At 35.4% G+C, this 22,007-nt stretch overlaps 1 protein-coding gene across 7 annotated transcripts; it reads right to left on the bottom strand.

The window, feature by feature from the left end:
- Positions 1-740: 740 nt before the first annotated feature.
- Positions 741-21,608, bottom strand: LOC141647160 (wall-associated receptor kinase-like 2). Of its 7 annotated transcripts, none has more exons than XM_074455244.1 (6): positions 21,226-21,608; positions 18,614-18,688; positions 13,771-13,861; positions 11,073-11,863; positions 8,874-9,002; positions 741-2,212 (listed from the first exon to the last, which is right to left on the bottom strand). In XM_074455244.1, exons 2-6 carry the CDS (start codon positions 18,636-18,638, stop codon positions 1,095-1,097), a joined length of 2,154 nt encoding a protein of 717 aa, XP_074311345.1. In that variant the 5' UTR covers positions 18,639-18,688; positions 21,226-21,608; the 3' UTR covers positions 741-1,094. The 7 variants fall into 7 exon arrangements, with proteins under 7 accessions (XP_074311345.1, XP_074311346.1, XP_074311347.1 ...); XM_074455245.1 differs by lacking the exon at positions 21,226-21,608 and adding an exon at positions 21,184-21,199; XM_074455246.1 differs by lacking the exon at positions 21,226-21,608 and having other exon boundaries at positions 11,073-11,855; positions 18,614-18,666.
- Between the last annotated feature and the right edge of the window lie 399 nt (positions 21,609-22,007).

A 22,007-nucleotide genomic window follows, 5' to 3' on the forward strand; every position in this document is an offset into this window, starting at 1 on the left:
ATGTAATAAATACTTAAAAAGTACTATCTTTATACTACAATCTTGTTAGCATGTCGTCCATTCTCGAAAAATCTTTATACGACAAGTGTAAATACCGACAATCTTCCACTTATACGTAAGGCATAAGTATTCATTTGCGCTAGCAGAGAAGGTCGGAGGATTGAGGGTATTTGAGGACTTTTAAAAGGTTAATTTTAATAGCGGGCATAGCGGGTTGCCCATGGGCAATTTTTTTTAGTCCAAGCCCGTCCATTTATTTTAGCGGGCCTAGTTTTCTTGTCCGTTACCCGTTTAGTTTTTTATTTTTCTTATCCAAGCCCGCTATTTTAGCGGGCAGAACGGGCTAGGCTAAACGGGCCGACCCGCACTTGATCAGCTCTAGTATTTTGTGAGAGAAAACGGTATCCGTCACAAGCTTGTGACGGATATCGCCCCAGATTCGAATTTCCCTCCCTTCTATTGTAATGTGACTAATTACGCGTTTCGTTAGAGAAAAAAATATGGATAACAATTGACTCGCCTGCTCTTATTTACTCACAAGAGGTTAACTGAAGTACTCCGTAGTTTAAAGATAAAATATTCGTTAAACTAAATGGATTTTTTTTATTAAAAATGTGTTCACATTTAGTTTATGAATTTAACAATTCTATGAGACTGAAGTTACTTCTACACATGAACATTTCAAATCGTTAACCAATAGTATGAGACGATAATTAACTTGTACACATGAACAACTCAAATCAAAGAGATGATCAGCAGCTGAGCATTTACAGTAGCAGATACATCGTCAACCAAGAATCCGATCATGCTTCCAAACACGAACATACCCTTAAAACGGTTATTCTGACATTAAGAATGGCGGGCAAGTGCTGTGAACTATGAATACTATTAAGTGGACACAACACACAGCAAGTAACAAATGCCAATCTTAACAAGTATAATAGACATTGCAGAGTTTTATCACAATATCAGATGAAACTAAGTTCGCAGTGAAGTACTCCGTAGACATGAGGGGTTGAACCTCGATAAAGCAAGCTGGAGGATCATCTTCTAAAGGAAACACGCGTTACCAATAGGACCACCATCTGCATATATCATGCATATATCAGTTTTACTGTGACACGTTGATTACGGTTTACATGTCCAAGTTCTCTGATAATAGGAATGTGTGAGGATCTAATCCCGTCCAATTGGACTGCAATTTCTTTCATGGTAGGCCGTTGTTTCCCGTTCATATTCAGGCATTTTCTGGCAATTTCAGCGATAGCCATGAACTCGTCTTCCTTACCCTCATTTATAATTCGAGCATCTAGCATATCCAGCACACGAGCCTCTTCCATGGTAGTAAGGAACTCGGTGGCCAGGTTTATCCATCCTCCATTTTCTGTGGGACATATGGGCTTCTTGCCTGTTATGAGCTCTACTAGGACTACGCCAAAGCTATAAACATCACTTTTCTCGGTGAACTGATTTGACTGAAAGTACTCGGGATCCAAATACCCGTATGTTCCAAGAACGACGGTAGTCACGTGAGTTTGATCGATGTTAATGGCCTTAGAGGTCCCAAAATCAGAAACTTTTGCTCGATACTTCTCGTCTAGAAGTATATTGGTCGACTTTATGTCTCTGTGGTAAATAGGAGCAGATGAAGATGAATGCAAATATGCGACTGCTCCTGCTGATTCTGCTGCAATTTGCAATCGCATTTTCCAGTTCAGATAGAATTCTTGACCTTGATCATGTATAAGCTCATAAAGAGTTCCATTTGGGATGAACTCATAGACAAGGATAGGGACTTCCGTCTCAAAGCAACATCCTAGTAATTTGACCACATTGCGATGGTTGATCTGAGAGAGAACTACCACTTCATTGATAAACTGTTCGACCTGGCTCTCGTCAACCTTTTTAGCTGTCTTAATGGCCACGATCTTTCCATCCATTAACATCCCTTTGTACACCATTCCCTGCCCTCCTTGGCCGAGTATTCTGTTGTCATTGAAATTGTCGGTAGCCTTCTCTAGCTCAGTGATACTAAAAACTTTGGTAGTCTCGACAACACCCTCATTAGAAGACATTTGCTGCTCCAATAGTAAACCACCATTTTGCTTGAAGTGCTTAGCTTTTTGCTTAATCTCTCTTATCCACTTCACAAATCTATAAAGCCAATAGGAACCTAGGGCCAACAGCACAACTCCCACGCCAATGAAGAATGCTGAAAATACCACAGCAAAGGCATCAATAATACAACTAAAAAAAGCAGACAGAAAAGCAGACAGTTTAGCGAGTCAGTTGGCTTTGGTATGTTGTCATGTAGGAAACTGGGTACCGCGTTAAAGGACGATTATAAAGGGAGCATTTGATAGTCACGCCGATCAAAAGTCGAATGGTGTTATGGTGCAAGGGCAACATACAAGACTAGGGGAAACAACAGCATCAACAACAACATTAGAGCCTTAATTTCAAGATTTGGGGTCGGTTGATGAATTATCATTTGAAACCGTGCAAGGCATCCAATAAGGCTCCATAATGTATGGAGATTTAAGTAAAAAAAAGCTGAAAAAGCATAGTACTATAGTAGTGTATTAAAAAAGCGATATTAATTTTTTTTTTTTTTTTCAAATTGACCGTCTTTAAGAGTCTTCAGTTTGAAAAAAGAATTTATCGACGTCTCAACTCGTAGTCGGGATTACGGTCGGTCAAAGTTTATTCGTTAAAAAAACTTTGACCAATCATAACTACAGGCTACAAGTTCAAAAAGGCGGTGATTTTTTTTTTCAAATTCAAGGCCATGACGAGATAATTGGTTTGAAAAAAAAATTATCGTTTTCTGAACTCGTAACATAGAATTATTGTCGGTCAAAGTTTTTATGTGAAAAACAAGGGGTACACCTTAAAAACCCAAAAAGTTTAGGGGTACACGAGAAAATCTCCAATTAAGAAAATAACAATGGTGAAAATAAAATAACAAGTAAACCAAATTTTAAAAATAAAAGTACAAAATAAAAATAAAACGGAAAAGTTGAAAGAGTAAGAATAAGAAGAAATATATAAATAAAACATGTAAGAATCATAACTCCATCCGTTCATTGTTCACCAATATCATTTCTCTCCATAGTTCTCTTCATCGCCATATCTTTTTCAATCCCAAGAAGGCAAGTTCAATCACCTTTATCCAAGTTTCCTTATAGGTCTACCTTTACCTCTCACAATCTTTTTTACTACTTTTCATGCCCGTGTGTTGCACAAATACTAAAATAAGTTGCAATTATAGTGAATTGCATTGCTTATTTTAATTGTAAAACTCTAATTGTGCATCTAATAATGTTTAATATACTATTCTTTTATATTTCAGTCAATTACTAACTTAATGTTATGTCTATATTGAGAAGTCGTACAGAATAACAATATGTCTTGATCATCAAGACCTTGTTGGGTTAGGAAATGAGAAAGAAACAAAAGCATTCCAAATTCCTTGTTTAGTTAACAAATGAGGTAAGAGAGAAATGGTGAAGAAACGAAGGGTTCTAAACAGTATACCTGAGACGATATAATGAAGTTTGGTGTGTTAGAGTCATTCTCATCATGAAAAACAATAACTCAATTAAAAGTTAATGTTATAATATTGACCTGACAAATACTCCCTCCATTTCTTATTCAATGTTCTCATATTCTATTTTCTAATCCAATGTTTCCTTTCTATACTTGGTAAAATAGTTGACATAATTGTCCTCTTCTATTTCTTGTATTTACAATGATACCATTGCAATTAAAACTCCATATTATAACATCTTTTTGTACACACCCCTAATTATTTCCAAAAATATCACCACAAAAAACACTATAAAGTCATTCACATTAAAATTTTACCCCGACCCAAAGGAGCCTTAGATTGGAGTAAAGGGAGTATAACATTTGATTGTTTAGTTTTGTGTCTAGCAAAGAAACAAAATTGAGTTTATATACCATGATATTTTAAAGGTTTTTAGCCTATATTTATACTCCCTCCGTACCACACCAAAGGTAACGTAGGAAAAAATGGAGTATTTAAGAAAAGGTGGAAAAAGTAAGGTAAAGAGGAAAAAAATAGGTGGGGTATATAATTGTGTGTTTAATTGTGGGTTGGTAGGTGGAGTGTTTAATGACATTTTGTGTAAATATCAAATGGGCATAAGGATAATTTGGTAATGTTGTGGCCAAATAAGGAATGTTACCTTTGGTGTGGTACGTCCGTTTATAGTAAGTGTTACCTTTGATGTGGTACGGATGAAGTATTATTTGTCGAGTTCTTAGTTTCATATAATACACATGTTAAATAAACTTTACTCCCCTTTTTTCATATCCAACCCTTTTTACCCAACTAACTAACCAAACTTGTAAGAATCAACCCTAGCCCTAACCCTAACCCTAACCCTGACAACCCCAACTCCCACATATGAATACCTTTTTCTCTCTCCTAAATCACACTCATAAACGCCGGAGAGCAGTGGGTGGGGGGAGGGGGGGGGGGGAGGCTAGTAGGGGCGGTCGCCCCCCCCCCGGCGGATGAAATTTTCGAAGATTTTAGTTAAATTTTTCGAAATTTTTTTGGGGTGCCTTATGAAATTAGTCGTTCGCCCCCCTTAAAAATTTTCGCCCCCCCTAAGTTCAAATCCTGGCTCCGCCACTGCCGGAGAGTAGACCTACCTATCAAGACACTTTTTCATTCCCTTCCCCCAAAGTCCGCCTCCACCCCTTGGACAACTACATAACACCCACCATAAAATCAGTCCTCTCCTCATAAGATTCATGTGTCACCCGTAAAGAGCAGTTTGAACATGCAAAAAAAAGAGGACGTTTTTTTTCCACATACGGATTTTACTCTTTCACATACATTTTTTTCATTATTTTTCCATCTAATACCCTTTCTACCTAAAACTAGACAAATTTCTTAAAACCTAATCTAATTACTCCAATTAGATGAACGATATAATTAATCAAACTTGCCCATAAAAATACTCAATTAGCTGAATAAATTATTTTATGTTCATCACCAAATTTAATATTAACCATACCAATCGTTGATTGGCGCAATGGTAGCATGGGGCTGCGCTTGGTAGGGAGGTCTGCGGATCGATGCCCCACAACTGCGATTGGGAGGGGTTTAAATACCGTAATCCTTGGACACGCCCTGAAATCCGGATTAGTCAGTTCAATGTAGTTCGGATTACCGGATGGTTTAGACCAAAAAAAATTTAATATTAACCATAAAAATTAACCGGTGAAGCAACACAAGTATGCAGATACTTCTCAATTTTTGGTCATAGGGTCATTTTCTCACCTTAAAGTCGTGCAATGGTGACCCCCAGGTTAAAGTCGTGCAATGGTGACCCACCTGTGCCATACATGTCATGGTATGTGCCATTCAAATGGTTTGATCTTCTTCCGATGTGAATGGGCATGTGTATATTTGGGTCAAGTGGGGTTTTCCTTTATGAATCGGAGTCGGTGAGCGGAGAGGGGAGAGGGGAGAGGGGAGTGTAGGCAAGGGAGGAAGAGTACGGGACAGAGGGAGGTCGGCGTGAGGTCGGCCTGCAGCCGGAGCGAAATGCGGTGCAGGAGGTGGTGGCCTGTGGTGGTGAAAGGAAGTGGTGATGGAAGATGAGAGAAGAGAGGAAAAAATAATTGGGTGAGGGGATGAAAAAATGACAAGGGTAATAGGGTAAAGGTAAAATTCGTATGTGAAAAAGTGATTCCGAAAAAAAAGGAATGCAAAATACAAACTATGTTTATATTATGATTAATATCATTTTGTTTCATACAATCGGGGCTGTACGGTGAGAGTTATTGGAATGGATTTGCATGTTTCATTCCAATGTTTGGGTATCTTGGAGAGGAGTTAGAATCTATCATGTATACAACTCCATTCCAATGCCTTGAAATCGCATACCCACTTTATCTTTGCCAAGATTTCAAACTTCATTCCTTTAGTATACAATCTTAAGGGTCGTTTGGTTCAAGATTGAGAAACGTAATGAAATAGAGTATGATAACTAGAGGTATAGGGATCCAAATCTATTCATTCTTAAAACTGTTTGGTTTATTCTAAATTTGTAAGGAAATGAATGGAGTTTGATACCAATGGGGGTAAGATGGATATGGTATTCTATGGGTTGGAATTGAGTTAGAATTCATTGGGTATCTAGTTTCATTATATGATACGCCAACCAAACCAAACCAAACCAAAGACTGGAATGGAACAATTTCATCCTATCCCATTCCATTCAATTCAAGAAGGCCCAACCAAATATCCCCTTAAAATGAACCAAACAGTCATAAAAAAAGTATGAGATTTGAAATATATACCATTTCAACCTTATAACCAAATGGCCCCTCATAGAGTGTTTAATATTTAAATTTATAAATATTAATATAATACTTTAAATTTTGATCTAATTAAAATACCATACACTTGTTAAAAAATTATGATTCGTACATTTTTAACATAAACTTGTTGTAAATTAAACTTGAGTTATATATTACCAGCTTATCACACTTGTGCACTAATAAATTTCCCCGCCCACTCCAATCCAATGTGTCTATTTGCCCTTTGAAGGTCAAACTTTGGAAAACTTTGACCGTTAATTCATTTTAAAATATAAAATTTTAAAGGATAAAACTAACATATTTAGTTTTGTTATGTAATATCCTTCATAAGATCATATTTTTGATAAAAAAAACTCTATGTATAAAGGAAGAAAAATAAAGTTAAAGTGTCATTTCAAGGCCACCCAAAAATATCTTAATTTGTTTCCATCATGTTATCCTCTATCGGGGCATCTCTCAGCTTCTCCCTAACCAATTCATTTCTAAGTTGATTTTTCCTTGTATGACCACATATCCATGGTATCATATGCATTTCTGCCACATTCATCTTATGAACGTGACTGTGTTTCGCAGCCAACATTCGGAGCCAGCAGGTCTAATTGTTAATTGTCGTGCAGTTCAATTTATTCTTTAGTCTATGAAGCATGCCGGGATCATATAAAAAAAACATGTGGTGCTATTCCACTTCAACCACTAATTCCCTAACCTATTTTTTGAATAATCGACAATAAATATTGAAAAAAACTCAAATCCTTGAATTATCCTCCCATTAAAAGTGATTGTCTTCGCTTCTCTACCCCCAACCTTGCTAAACCTAGGTTCCAAATATTTGGTTTGACAGGACTACGGGAATAGAAAAAACAAATATAAGGCGAGGATTTTAAACAACTCAAAAGAAAACCAAGCCAACATTGGTCCATCAATTTAGAAACTTATGTAGCTGATATATAGCTCTAATCCTAGGATTACTAAATGCACCAACTTTGCGCTTTTCCGGGGTATTAAAACCATTACTCGTCGATTCAAATCTAAGTGTCACGTTCACGGAATCACGGGTCACATATATTTTCTCTTGAAGGAAATTTGAATTAGTGAGGTACTACTTGAATTTGAAGAGAAGAGGAGTTAGGATCTAAAAGTAGAGTATCACAAGATACACAAACATTTGTCAGCAACTTATAGAAAAACAAATTGTAACATCCCCGCCTAACATGGACCGAGAGCGATTACTTATGGTAGGTTGCCTACATATTAACACGATCCTTTTCAGCGCATTTTGGCCATATTTATGCGCATTTTGGAAACCTTTCCAGAAGATCACTCATCTAAGACTACTCCCCGGCAGCACACTTAGTTTAACCGTGAGGATAAAAAGTGTATTTTGTTAATATAAGTAGTACATTTAATTCAATGTCAGAAGCAAACGCACTCTCTTGTTGCGGAAGCACTTGCTTTAAAAGAATGTATTTTAGCAGCTAAGGCCCTGTTCTTTTGGACTTCAAGTCACTTAATTTAAGTTCACTTCAGATCCTATAAGTTCGATTCGATTCGATTCGAGATCCTATAAGTTGATTCGAGATCCAATAAGTTGATTCGATTCAGATCCTATAAGTTCGATTCGATTCGAGATCCTATAAGTTGATTGATTCGATTCGAGATCCTATAAGTTGATTCGAGATCCTATACCTCACTTAATTTAAGTTAACTTCGAGATCCTATAAGTTAAGTTAAGTTCGATTCGAGATCCTATAAGTTCGATTGATTCGAGATCCTATAAGTTGATTCGATTCGAGATCCAATAAGTTGATTCGAGATCCTATAAGTTGATTCGATTCGATTCGAGATCCTATAAGTTGATTGATTGAGATCAGATAAGTTTGGTCAAAAGAACAGAGCCTAAATACTTAGGAATCTCAAAGTTAATTGTGGAGGGTGATAACTTATGTGTTATTAACTCGATTCGAGGTACTTGACAAATTCCGTGGGAAATTTCTAGTATTATCAAGGATGTGAAATTAGACCTTCATTTTTTCAATGAAGTAATTAAACATTGCTTTCGTGAAGCCAACAAGGTTGCTGACTTCATGGCTTCTGTTGGACATTCATGTCCAACTCTTTCGAGGTGGTTTGATAGCCGGTGGCTTCAACTTACCTCCCTCATTCGAAAGGATGAGATAGGTTGGTCCTACCCTAGAGGATCAACCTAGTTTTCTTACCTAAAAAAAAAAAAAAAAAAAAAAAAAAAAAAAAAAAACGCACTCCAGAATAACCAAATTTCCACAAATGTTTTGCAACTTATTGTGCATTATATAAAAAATATATATTAGTTCTCCCATTGAATCCTCATAGAATAAAAACAACAAAACATCCACAACCGATGTACCACGATTTGCAACTTTGAAGATGAAGCAATGGTGTAATTGAAAGCGCAAAAAAAAAAGAAAAAAGTCACGAGTGATGCCATATTTGATTAGTTTTCTTACGAAAAAAGAGAGTACATAACTACATACCAAGAAAAGCAGCTCGCCTGAGTAGTGGCCTTTTGGCCTTGGGCTTGCAATAATAGGAAAAACCTACTGTTGAATTGGATTTGTAGTCTCTTTGGCAATTGTTTTTGCACTTCTGACATTCTTGAGGTACTGGAAAACAAATATTTAGTCTCAGTATAAAAAAAAGCAGTTATGCTAAAAATAAAATAAAATCTGATGTGTCCAATAAAATTCTAATATTATTATATTATGACTTTATAAATGTCGTTTGTGAAATTTAATATGGTGTTAGTGGTTTGGTTGATAAATTAAAATTAGGCTAATTACTTGTAGCTTGATGAGGAGAGTTCCTCAGTTGAATTTGTTAATTTTGTTTGCCCGTACACAAAGCTTTGTTACTTATCTGGAAAAAAAAGGTTTTAATGTGACTATGAGAATGAAAATTTGAAGAAAGGTCTCTAAAGTCAAATAGATGTGTCAAAGACAAGGCTCATGAGTAGAACTTTAAGATTATATAATCTAAGGAATTCTCCATCTATTTTGGGAGCAACTCATCTAGACATATAAAGTGTCCCTGACGGACTATTCTATGAAATTAAAAATCCCAATGATTCAGCCCAAGTTAAGGGGTAAGGTAAACTTATGTTATACACAAATAATGAAAATTACTAGATTAGACATTATAAAAACTGAAAATTATAAAATTTTAAGGGTTTTATCTTGTCATAAGGTACATAATATTTTCACCTACCATCTTGCCTATGAGTACCAATTTTTTTTTTTTTTTTCCAATACCTAAAATTTAAATTTTGCTCGTTAGGCATAACCAATTGACGTCTTCTATCGAAGAAAAGGTCAATAAATGGAGTTAACTTAACGAAAATCATGACTTAGACCTTGTACAATAGAGAGGAGATTATCATCCTCTTTTTTTTTTTCTCCCTCCGTCTCCCATTTGCACAACAAATTTCCTCTATCATCTAACTCATTTTTCACCATCTACATCTTCTTCATTAAAATTTCTTCTATAATTGTCCACAATAGAGAGGATCCTCTTCCTCCTCTTCACTATTGTGTATACTTTAACATTTAATAAAAGAAAAAAAAATTGTTAACACCCACATAAAAAATTGTGATTGGGTACTTGACAAATGAAGTTAATCCTATTTCTAAGAGGTGTTTCATGCATGCTCCAGAATATAGAAGATATCCTTTTAGATGAGAGATAGTGTTAAGAGGAGGTTACTTTTTCTATCCCTAATTATTTTTTAAATCTTCTCTATAATTAATACTACCTCCTATTCAGTCTAATATTTCTCTTTCATTATAATACTCCTTATATATATTAGAGAAAGAGGAACATTTGCCTGAAGTCTAAACAGGAGGGAGTACCTTACTTTAAACTAATTAAATAACTACCTAACCTTTTATTCTCACTCAGTTAGGCTCCGTTTGGTAAGGCATTTCAGGTACCTGATTTGGTCAAAGTAGTTTATTTGACCAAAATTTCAGGTACCTTATTTTTTGTAAGTGTTTGGCGAGTAGCTTATTTAACCAAATAAGCTACCTGAAATGAAATGCTACCTAGAGTAGCATTTGAGATTTCAGGTACCTGATTTAGTTTGATTTTCCGTTTTTACCCTTTAAGTCTATACTATTAAATAATTATTATATCTTTTTACGCCATTTCATCAAAATCAGTTATCTTTTCAGTTAGGTTGCCAAACATTTTTTTATATAATCAGTTATCTTATAAGTTCCTAATTTTCAACTACCTTTTTAGATTTCAGTTAGCTTTTCAATTAGTTTTACCAAACATAGCCTTACTCTCTCATTTAGTTGGTGATAATATAACTATAACATGTTAAGGTACTAATTATTATTATTCCATATAAGATTTTAACACAGACGAGTCATGCTTTCCGTCTACTCAACATCTTGATTACTCTTTTCACAAAAAACGTTTGTTGATATTTCTCACATATATTTAAAAAATGTATGAAAATACTCTTTATATATATATTTAACAAATGCATGAAAATGAGATGAATGTAGTGAGTACTAGTTAACAAACTAGATGTAAATTTTAGGTATGTTTGGACCCAAAAAAAATGTCAAGGTCCGTGTAAGATGGCGAAAGTGCTATCCACCTTCCAACGAAAAAAAAAAATGAAAAATGCAGATTGGAATATAGACAAATAAGACAATATTATTATTTACCATGGCATCCGTCGGGAAGATAGGGGTTTCCTTCATAAGGAAACGGACATAGGCATGAGTAGCCATCACTACACCACCGAGGAAAAGATGGAGCCTTCCAACATAATGTCGTAGGAAAGATTGTCAAATTAGATAATGACCCGGAGAAGTTGCTGCCTATGTCAACAAAGGCGACTGATGCGTCGCAAGTGTTATGATTCATTAGTTTTTCGAAATTGACATCGATCTCATAAAAATCCAGATCATCATTCCATAAACTGTTGGAAAGATTGTCTTTGCAGCATCCATCACCTTCGCAGGTAGTTTCATTGGATCCATTCGAGTTGAAATCATTGCCGACACAAACTGAATTACACGAAGCCAAGATTTCCCCGCTCCGAGTCTTTAGTGTAGCCCTGCTTCCACATCCCACCATTATTAAATAATTGTCAGGTATCGAGAAAAGATATGGACTACCTTTCAAGTCATAGCTTTGGATTTTATTACTGCCCGAACTTCCACAGAGATTTTGAGGAGGCACGACTACTTCAAGTAACTGAGTGGTGGAGCAGGAGTCGAAGTATGAATTCTCTCTGCCTATTATTGAGAATCCTCCTGGCCAGCCGATATTTAGAACCTCAAGATTGAACTGCCCTAATAACGGTTTTGGGAAATCAGATGATGTATTGCAAATGATCTCGTATGATCGGTTATAGTAACAATCGGCACCAATGCCAAATGGGTATGGAATCTTCACATCACCGCAATGATCAACGCAATCAGGCTTCGAAATACTCGAGCTAACTGTTATTCTTAGTACTCCAAACAGCTGAACCATTAGTAAGAACCAAGACACCATTGTTTTTAAAAAAAAATATTTTCTGATCAAATACAGAGTATATAACTCCACACACGCTACTTTTATACTGAGATAACAAGGATACTATTTAAGCGATTGTTTGCAACGCAAGAGACAAGGGGACCTCAATGAAAGTAATAGTCCTCAAGTTGCTAATCAAATAAAGCTACTTATAGTTTGTAGAGCTGGCAAAAGCTGACTCGACCCGAGGAAACCGACCCGACCTGATACAACCTGAAAATTGGGTGAACCGAAACCGAAACCAAACTGACCCGACAACCAATAACAGCCTTATTTTTTTGCAACCTGAACCGACCCAACCCGACCCGTGACCAATATTTTCTCAAACCGATAGATGACCCGATAATGAAATAGCTTAATAATTTAAAAATAACACCAAATTAACATTCATCTTAATTATTTGGCGAATTTAACAAAAATAACCCAATCTTTGATAAATCTTCCAAAAATAACCCGACCTTTTAACTTAAACAATAACAAGTAGTGTAGAGCCCGTGCGAATGCACGGTATTTTAGATTGATATGTGTAGAGAACTTAATAATTAGAGTTAATAATAATATATAAATGAACTTTGAATTTTATTTTTAATTATCTACAATTATTAATGTGTAAAAATATTAAAAATTAAAATAGAGCGATTTTACATTTTTACTCGGAATAAGTTTATGATTAAAAAAAAATAAGATTGTTAGCATTTCAAAAACATGCTTATTTTTAAAGCATATAACTATTTTTGTAATTTTTGTTACAATATACGGAGTAAAAAAAAATTAAAGAATAAAAAAAGTGAAAAGCACACAGTGATTTTAATAATATGAATAAAATCTGCATACGTTTTAAATATAATATTTACGACATTTAAGTAGTCATATAGGACTAATGAGATAATAACGAATAAAACACATTTGGTCCAACTATAAAAGTGCGTTGTTTGATTAGATATTGTGATACATAAATGGCATACATGAGGTCCAATACATATCTAGATAAAGTTAGACACTTAGGCCCGATTTCTAGCTAAAAACATTTAGGCGGGAAAATTTTCAGTTTTCTTATTCTTTTAGTATAAGGGGGATAATCCAACCTTTGTATTTTTGTCACATAAATATCCCGAAATCTCAACTAAACAAATTTCTACCAAATATTGATAAATGATATTTGTAAAATAGTTTCATAAATCTTTAAAGTCTATTTTGTGATATCATATATAAAAAAACTCATAACCAAAAAATTGGAAAAATTATAATTTCTTTAGTTTGTCAATGGAAAATTAATTATAAAACAAATATATAATTTTTTTTTGAAAAGAAATAACAAATAAGATAGATTTTAAATTTGTGGAAATAGTTATGAGAGAAATACTTTTGATTTTTTAAACCATGGATTTGAGAAAACAAACAATTTTTTAAACATATCATTTATGCATTTTGGGATTTTGAACAACAGTATAATATTTTTTCATTTTTTTTTCCATGCTTCAAATTGTTCTTAAATAAGTTTTTCATAATTTTATATAATTACTTATGCAAATATATGGTCAATAAGTTAATGGATTGATTAATACTATATGATTAAATTATTATTTTTCGAAATATAAGTAAAATGTTGGGACATTTCTGTAACACGAAAGCAAACGTTAGATTATTCTTGTTAAAATCAAAAGGTTGGGTTATTTTCGGAATACTTAACAAACGTTGGGTTATTTTTGTTAAATTTGTCTAATTATTTTCACTTAAAATTACAATTAATACACAAATCCATTATTTAAACATAAAATTACCATCTAAAACTAAATATATAAGATAAAAAATGTGCTGATAACCTGACCCGATACTGACCTGCTAATGTTCCGACCCGACTTGCCACCCGTCGATGACCCGACATGAACCGAACTGACCCGAATCCGATATGACCCGACCCGCTTTGACCCTATGGAAACCATATCATATAATATCATGTATAGTTTAGATATGATATGGAGTAAATATTTAGTTGCTATATTCTTTGTATATGATTATTAGTTGCTATGTTAAGGAGATCCTTTTAGGTTATAGTTGGCTATATATTGAGATGTATTTTCCTTGTGATTAATCAATAAGAATTAACCTAATTCCTCTTCTCTGTCTTTCATCTTTTCATGGTATCGTGAGCTTGGTTACAAACAAAAAAGAACGAGATGCCTGGAGACAATAACAAACCAAAACATATTCCATCAAATTCACCTCTATTTCTTCATCCATCAGACAATCCAAATTTGTCTCTTACCCAAATCGAATTTAATGGCGACAACTATGATCTATGGGCCGCCGCCGTTAAAAACGGGTTAGATGCGAAAAACAAATTAAGTTTCGTCGAAGGAAAGGTTAAGAAACCGATTACTGCTGATGATGATGATATCGAGGCTGTAGCATGGAGGTCTTGCAATGCTATGTTGAAAGCATGGTTGCGGAATGTAATTAATCCAAAATTACATCCGAGCATTGCATTCGAGTCGACTGTTGCTGAAGTTTGGGCGGAATTAAAGGATCGATATTCTGCTGGGAATGCGCCAAGGGTGCATCAATTGAAAGGCGAATTACAAGAATGCAAGCAAGGGAGATTGACGGTTGTTGAGTATTACACAAAACTCAAGACCATCTGGGACGAACTTGCGAACTACAGCAAGATCCCATCGTGTACCTGTGGCGCTGCAACTGTAATTGCAAAAGAAAAGGAGGAAGAGAAGGTACATCAATTTCTGATGGGCCTCGATAATAATTTATACGGTCATGTGCGCAGCAATTTATTGATGGAAGACCCCATCACAACTTTACCTCGTGCATATGCACTGGTGTTGCGTGAAGAGAGACACTCGAGCATGACAAAAATCAAAGAGGAAACCAACGAAGCTGCAATGGCGGTAAGGTCGTATGGTGCATCGAGAGGCAGAGGAAGTCAATCAAAGGAAGAGGGTGAAGAAGAAAGTGAACCACCACTGTGCAACCATTGTGGTAAATATTACCATACGGAGGAAAATTGCTATGATAAACATGGCTATGAGGTTGTGAAAGCAAGAGAAAGAGGACATAGCAGAGGACGCGGCCGAGGACGTGGCAGAGGGCAATACGAAAGTCATCAGGCCAATGCAGTAAGCAACGCATCCAGTTCGAAGGAGGCAGAGACGACAACGAAAAGCTATACCTTCACCAATGAAGAGTACGAGAGGCTTCGTGTATTGCTCAATGCTAGTCCAGAAGGTAGTGAAAAATTGACAGGTATGCACGCGAAAGTTACTTGAGAATGGTTAATTGATAGCGGTGCTTCGCACCACATGACAGGGAGACGAGATTGTCTCAAAAATATTTGGATTGGTGAAGAGTCCAATGTCGGCTTACGGATGGTCGACTTAATTCAAGCAAAGGAGCATGGAGAAGTTTGGTTGAATGACAAATTCGTGTTGAAGGATGTGTTATTTGTACCGAATTTGACATGTGATTTAATATCGGTACAGCAGTTAATTTGTGAAAATAATTGTGTCGTAACATTTTTTCCCGACTATTGTTTAATGCAGGATCGGGTTTCGAGGACGGAGATTGGTAGAGGAGAGCATCACGATGGGGTTTACATGTTCAAGTCAAGTATGGTGGAAGTGGCTGGAAAAGTATGTGTGTCGAAGGAAGGAGAGCTTTGGCACAAGCGACTTGGACACCCGTCTCGGAGTAAATCGCTATATTTTTCTGATTTAATTAATTGCAATTTAAATTGGAACTCTAGCCAAGTTTGTGATTCGTGTTGTAGGGCTAAACAAACTCGCAATTCGTTTAGCTTAAATAATAATCGCTGTGACGAACTTTTTGGATTAATACATGTTGACATTTGGGGGAAATATCCTGTTGCTAGTTTATCTCGAGCTCATTATTTTTTGACCATTGTTGATGACCATAGTCGGGGTGTCTGGCTTTACTTAATGAAAGAAAAGAGTGAGGCTAGTCGATATATGAGAGCTTTTTGCAATATGGTAAAAACTCAATTTAATAAAGTCGTCAAGGTCATTCAAAGTGATAACGGTAGTGAGCTTTTGTCCGGAGAAATGAAATATTATTATGAGGATAATGGCATAATTTTCCAAACTAGCAATGTCGATACTCCACAACAAAATGGGAGAGTTGAAAGGAAACATCGCCACATTTTAGAAAAGGCTAGAGCTTTGCGATTTGCCAGTCATTTACCTATCGAGTTTTGGGGGGAATGTGTCTTAACAGCTGCATATTTAATCAATCGGACACCAACTCCTTTACTCAAAAACAAAACTCCATATGAAATCTTATACAATAAGAAACCCATATTAACCAATCTTAAGGTCCTTGGATGTTTATGTTACGCCCACAACAAAGACAAACCTCGAGACAAATTTAAGGAACGGGGAAAACGGTGTCTATTTCTTGGTTACCCAAATCGGAAAAAGGGGTGGAAAGTGTATGCTTTAGATACCCAAGAAATGTTTGTGAGTCGTGATGTTATATTTTTCGAGCACATGTACCCATACTACATTCCAAATGAGTCATCCAATGCAAAACACCCAACCAGTGACCATTTCGAATACGTTGAGGTCGATTCCGAAAATATCGAACATGTTGAAATACCCATTGAGACAAATGCCGAGCCACAGGAACCGAGTGAAAGGGAGACAGGGGCTCGAAATGCAGATGACGAAGTTGTTAATTTGGGAGAAAATGGTGAAACTAATGGTACCAATGACGGGACAGAACGAGTTGGTCGAGGAGCAAGGGAACGGCGTGAGGCTTTTTGGAGAAAAGATTATGTTTGCAAGTCGACGAGAATTGTAAAACCATCGTTCATGCTCACTCCGATCAATCGAAGTCCAAGAAATCAGGTACGCATTACCCTTTAGTTAATTATGTTGACACAAATTTTTTTTCGATGACCCACAAAGCTTTTCTAACTAAAATTGATGAAGTGAAAGAACCCGCCTATTACCACGAAGCAGCAGGTAATGCGAAATGGAGGGAGGCAATGAATAATGAAATCGAAGCTTTAGAAAAGAATGGGACTTGGAAAATAGTGCAACTACCAAATGGAAAGAAACCCATCGGTTGTAAATGGGTATACAAGGTGAAATACAAGGCCGATGGTTCGATTGAAAGATACAAAGCGCGTTTGGTTGCTCAAGGTTTCACTCAAGTGGAAGGGATTGATTATCACGAAACTTACGCTCCGGTGGCAAAAATGACATCCGTGCGTTGCTTACTGACCGTGGCTCTAGCAAAACAATGGAGTATTGAACAACTTGATGTCAACAACGCGTTCCTACACGGCGATTTAGAAGAGGAGGTGTATATGAAAATTCCGCAAGGGTTTGAACGAAAGGGGGAGAATCGAGTTTGCAAGCTATTAAAATCGATCTATGGCCTCAAACAAGCATCTCGAAATTGGTTTGCAAAACTCACCAAATTCTTAGTGAGGTATGGTTTCGTTCAATCCTTAGCCGATTACTCCTTATTTACCTATAATAGCGGAAAGGTTTTTATTGGAATATTGGTGTACGTCGATGACATGATAATTGTTAGTAATAACAATGATGAAAGTCGAAAATTTAAGGCTAGTCTCGACAAACATTTTGGAATTATAGATTTGGGTCGCCTCAAATATTTCTTGGGCATCGAAGTAGCACATGGAACGAAGGGACTATTTTTAAATCAACGAAAGTATGCATTAGGCATCATCGAAGAAACCGGTATGAGTGGTGCGAAACCGGTCCATACGCCCATGCTACAACACCATCAACTTGAGCTTGCTAATGGTGATTTGTTGAAGGATGCTATGAAGTATAGAAGATTAGTTGGGAGGTTAGTTTATTTGACTATCACAAGACCCGACTTGGTATATTCGGTGCATATGTTATCACGTTTTGTTAGCGAACCACGAAAAGATCACTGGGATGCGGCTCTAAGGGTAGTGAGATACATTAAGATGAATCCAAGCAAAGGCATTACTCTTAGTAGAAGTTCAAATCTGGAATTAAAGAGATATTGCGATTCCGATTACGGTCGATGTCCGCTAACTAGACGATCATTAAGTGGGTATTTTGTGTCACTTGGCTCATCGCCGGTTTCGTGGAGAGCAAAGAGGCAGGCCACGGTTTCAAAGTCGACGGCGGAGGCTGAGTATAGAGCAATGGGGAGTGCAACAAGTGAGTTAATTTGGATAAAATCCTTCTTGAGTTCTTTGGGAGTGTTTCACGAGAAACCAATGGAGTTGTGTTTTGACAACCAAGCGGCCATTCACATAGCAAAAAACCCGGTGTTTCATGACAGGACGAAACACATTGAGATAGATTGCCACTTTGTAAGGCAACATCTGGTTGAAAAGACGATCATGACAACGCACGTTCGGAGCAAAGAGCAAGTAGCGGATTTATTTACGAAGGCTTTAGGTGGAGAAACATTCGACTATTTGCAAGGCAAGTTGAGACTCGGTTTACCCGGAGCTCCAACTTGAGGGGGAGTATGGAAACCATATCATATAATATCATGTATAGTTTAGATATGATATGGAGTAAATATTTAGTTGCTATATTCTTTGTATATGATTATTAGTTGCTATGTTAAGGAAATCCTTTTAGGTTATAGTTGGCTATATATTGAGATGTATTTTCCTTGTGATTAATCAATAAGAATTAACCTAATTCCTCTTCTCTGTCTTTCATCTTTTCAGACCCGACCCGAGGGACCCGATTGCCACCTCCAATAGTTTGACCTACACAAATTTGATCATTGTGATTACATTACCTAGCAAATGCCAAGTATCATACAAATGAATGGCGGGATTTATGCACTGAAAATAGAACAGCAATTCAGCATATAGAAGGATTAAATCTCAGACAAAATTTACAGATAATATAATCATCGTCTTAGTTTTATTCTCCTAATAATCTGTCCTAATATCTCAAATTCCAAAACAGTCCTAGGCAACTCCATCAATAATGGCTAGCAATTCAAGCTACTTGCCTTAATCTCAATTCTCAAGACTCGAGCCTTAACAATTTTACATATCTGAACTACACATATGACACAACTAAGCTATTAATTATTAAGCTAATGCTTCGTTATCATCTACAATACTCTATTATCATCTAACAAAAAGTTCTAAAAAGAATTGACTGTTAGAGAATTTGGTATATGAAATGTAGTTCCATATTTTCATCTAGTATTAATGTGTTATAACATCTCCTAGTATGATATACTTCATATACCGTAATCTCTAGTAATATCTACCGTCATATGCTACTCTAAGGCTCTGTTCTTTTGGACTTAAAGTCACTTAATTTAAGTTTATTTCAGATCCTATAAGTTGATTCGATTCGAGATCGAGATCCTATAAGTTGATTCGAGATCCTATAAGTTCGATTCGATTCGAGATCCTATAAGTTGATTCGAGATCCTATAAGTTGATTCAATTCGATTCGAGATCCTATAAGTTCAGTTCAGATCCTATAAGTTCAGATCCTATAAATTCAGTTTAGAAAAATTATATACAAAGCATTATTTTTAAAACCGACGCAAAAACATTTGACATTACTAATTGTTTGATACATATATACATTATTATTTTTAAACCAAAATTATCACTCTTCTCATTATTTTTTATCGTTATGTAACCGTAATATAACGTATGAACAAACCAATGTATATAAAGCGGAAAAATGTTATTATTTTACCTTGTGTTTTAGACTATATTTTGTTATTAGTGTTCTCTCTTGGCTACCCATTAATTTCTTGCAAAAATTTGTTTAATCTCAATCAAAGTTTGCGTTTATAATAATAATAATAATAATAATAATAATAAAACTTGTGGTTTTATAAAAAAAAAATAGTAATAAATAATAATAATAATAATAATAATTGAGTTAAATTAATTTAAGTTAATTTAAATTCGGATCGTTTAAGTTAAGTTTAAATCCTATAAGTTAAGTTCAGTTCCTATTAAGTTAAGTTCAGTTCAGATCCTATAAGTTCGATTCGATTCGAGATCCTATAAGTTGATTCGAGATCCAACAAGTTGATTCGATTCGAGATCCTATAAGTTTAGTTCGATTCGATTCGAGATCCTATAAGTTCGATTCGAGATCCTATAAGTTGATTCGAGATCCTATAAGTTCGATTCGATTCGATTGATTCGATTCGATTCGAGATCCTATAAGTTCGATTCATATCCTATAAGTTGATTCGATTCGATTCGAGATCCTATAAGTTCGATTCGATTCGAGATCGAGATCTTCAAATCCAAAAGAACAAGGCCTAAACACTGAACTCCTAACCGAAAGTTATAATCCACAGAGTTTTTGTCACAAAAAGGTACAACTTACAGAACTAAATAGTTGCGAGAAAAATCCTACGGAGTATATATTATTACACCTAATAGTGATTAAGAAAATGATTGTCCAAAATAATCATGCAACACTTAAAAAATACTCCCTCCAATTTCATTTATTGTTCCCCTTTTTTTTTGCATAAGAAATAAGGTAATTAATTTGGACCACACAACACACATGACCCCACATTAAATTGATTTTGGACCACACAAAGTTGTCCAAAAAAAGAAAGAGGGAATAATAAGGGAAATGGATAAAAAGGGAAAGATGAACAATAAATGAAATTGGAGGGAGTATCTAGTTATCAAGTCAATGAATTAAAATAGAATATAGTACTCCATATTGAATACAGTATAATTCGAATGTGAGGATTGAATGTTGAAGAGTATTAACCGAATTGAGTCACGGAAGCAATCAATTAGAGGAAAGACTTGAAAAGGCAGACTGGCTTGGTCTTCAGTACTTGACTTAGTGAGAAGGACGTGTAAGGTCAGTCAATGGAAAGGACAAGGTCTGGCTAAAGCTCCAAACCCCACCCAAAATTATTATTGTCTTCAGTGCTTGGCTTATACACATCAAAGGTTTACTTTGACCAGTTGGCCTCTTTTAATACGGGCATATCAGAGTACAGGACTTGAACTGTGGTCCAAGACTCCAAGGTATCATACCGTGCGAGTGGTTGAGCCAACTGACCTATATATCTAAGCCTAAATTTTTTTTCCTTAAGCTGCATTTCAACCGAACATGTTCATGTAAGGTTCATATACCTATTATTAGACTTCTCTAATAGTGAACTAATTAACTTCTTAATTATTTGCTCTTTAGATCTAGTGCATGCATAAAAAAATAAGAGATTTATAAGAAAAACAATGTCCCTTACATTGTAAATTTCGGATTTATGGGCACAAGTAAGATCTTTTACCTTCACTTGTTCTTGAGATATAATGAGTATTAGGATGATCCTCCAAAATCCCAATGTAGAGATTCTCCTCTTGATTGCATCTAAGATTAGCCCTTATCACTCCTAAATAATATTTGTTTAGTAATCTACCTTAAAATTGATTACTAATACTCATATATTACACTAATAATATTAGTAATGTTGTTGAACAATTTGGATCATCATTTCTCAAGTCTTTGGAGAAAGATGAAGTAAGTAAGAAAGATTGTGTGAGTTTAGCATTAAAATGCATGTGTAAAATGAATGAATGGAAAAATAAGAGCAAAAGATGCTCTTATTGGGAGGGGAGGCCGGATGGAGAGAGGGAGCAAGGTCAATACATGGTCCTTCTCTTTTTACTTTTGTTCTTCTCCAAATGCTAGGTGTAAGACTAGGTCATGTAGGGTAATTATTTTATTTGTTATACAATATAAACAAATACAAACAAACCCATTATAAGTTAGCAAAAACCGGTGTACCTCTTAAAATGGACTTCCATTTTATTTTGTCAATTTGTCACTTGTCACACAATATGTCACATGTAGTATGTTACATGTTATTAATTAATTTAATGCATACTTATCAAATAAATATCATTCTATAAATTAATTAAATTACATACAACAAATTGACTAGTGATACTTGATCACTTAAATAAAATGGGTCATTTAATTATAATTCACAACATCTTGTAATTATAATTAACCATTCATTCTTATCTCAATTGTTTCTCAAACAATAAACAATTTTAGTAATAAAGTATT

The sequence above is a fragment of the Silene latifolia genome, chromosome 3, assembly GCF_048544455.1.
Source record: "Silene latifolia isolate original U9 population chromosome 3, ASM4854445v1, whole genome shotgun sequence".
NCBI lineage: Eukaryota > Viridiplantae > Streptophyta > Magnoliopsida > Caryophyllales > Caryophyllaceae > Silene > Silene latifolia.

What these genes read in the sequence shown, in the direction of transcription:
- LOC141647160 (XM_074455243.1), bottom strand. Translation starts at nt 13,889, where the DNA reads ATGATATTATATGATATGGTTTCCATAGGGTCAAAGCGGGTCGGGTCA. An exon ending in TCGGGTCGGAACATTAGCAG is followed by an intron (nt 11,864 to 13,770) that starts GTCAGTATCGGG and finishes TGGAGTACTAAG; the next exon opens with AATAACAGTTAGCTCGAGTA. An exon ending in TCTTCCCGACGGATGCCATG is followed by an intron (nt 9,003 to 11,072) that starts GTAAATAATAAT and finishes TTTGTTTTCCAG; the next exon opens with TACCTCAAGAATGTCAGAAG.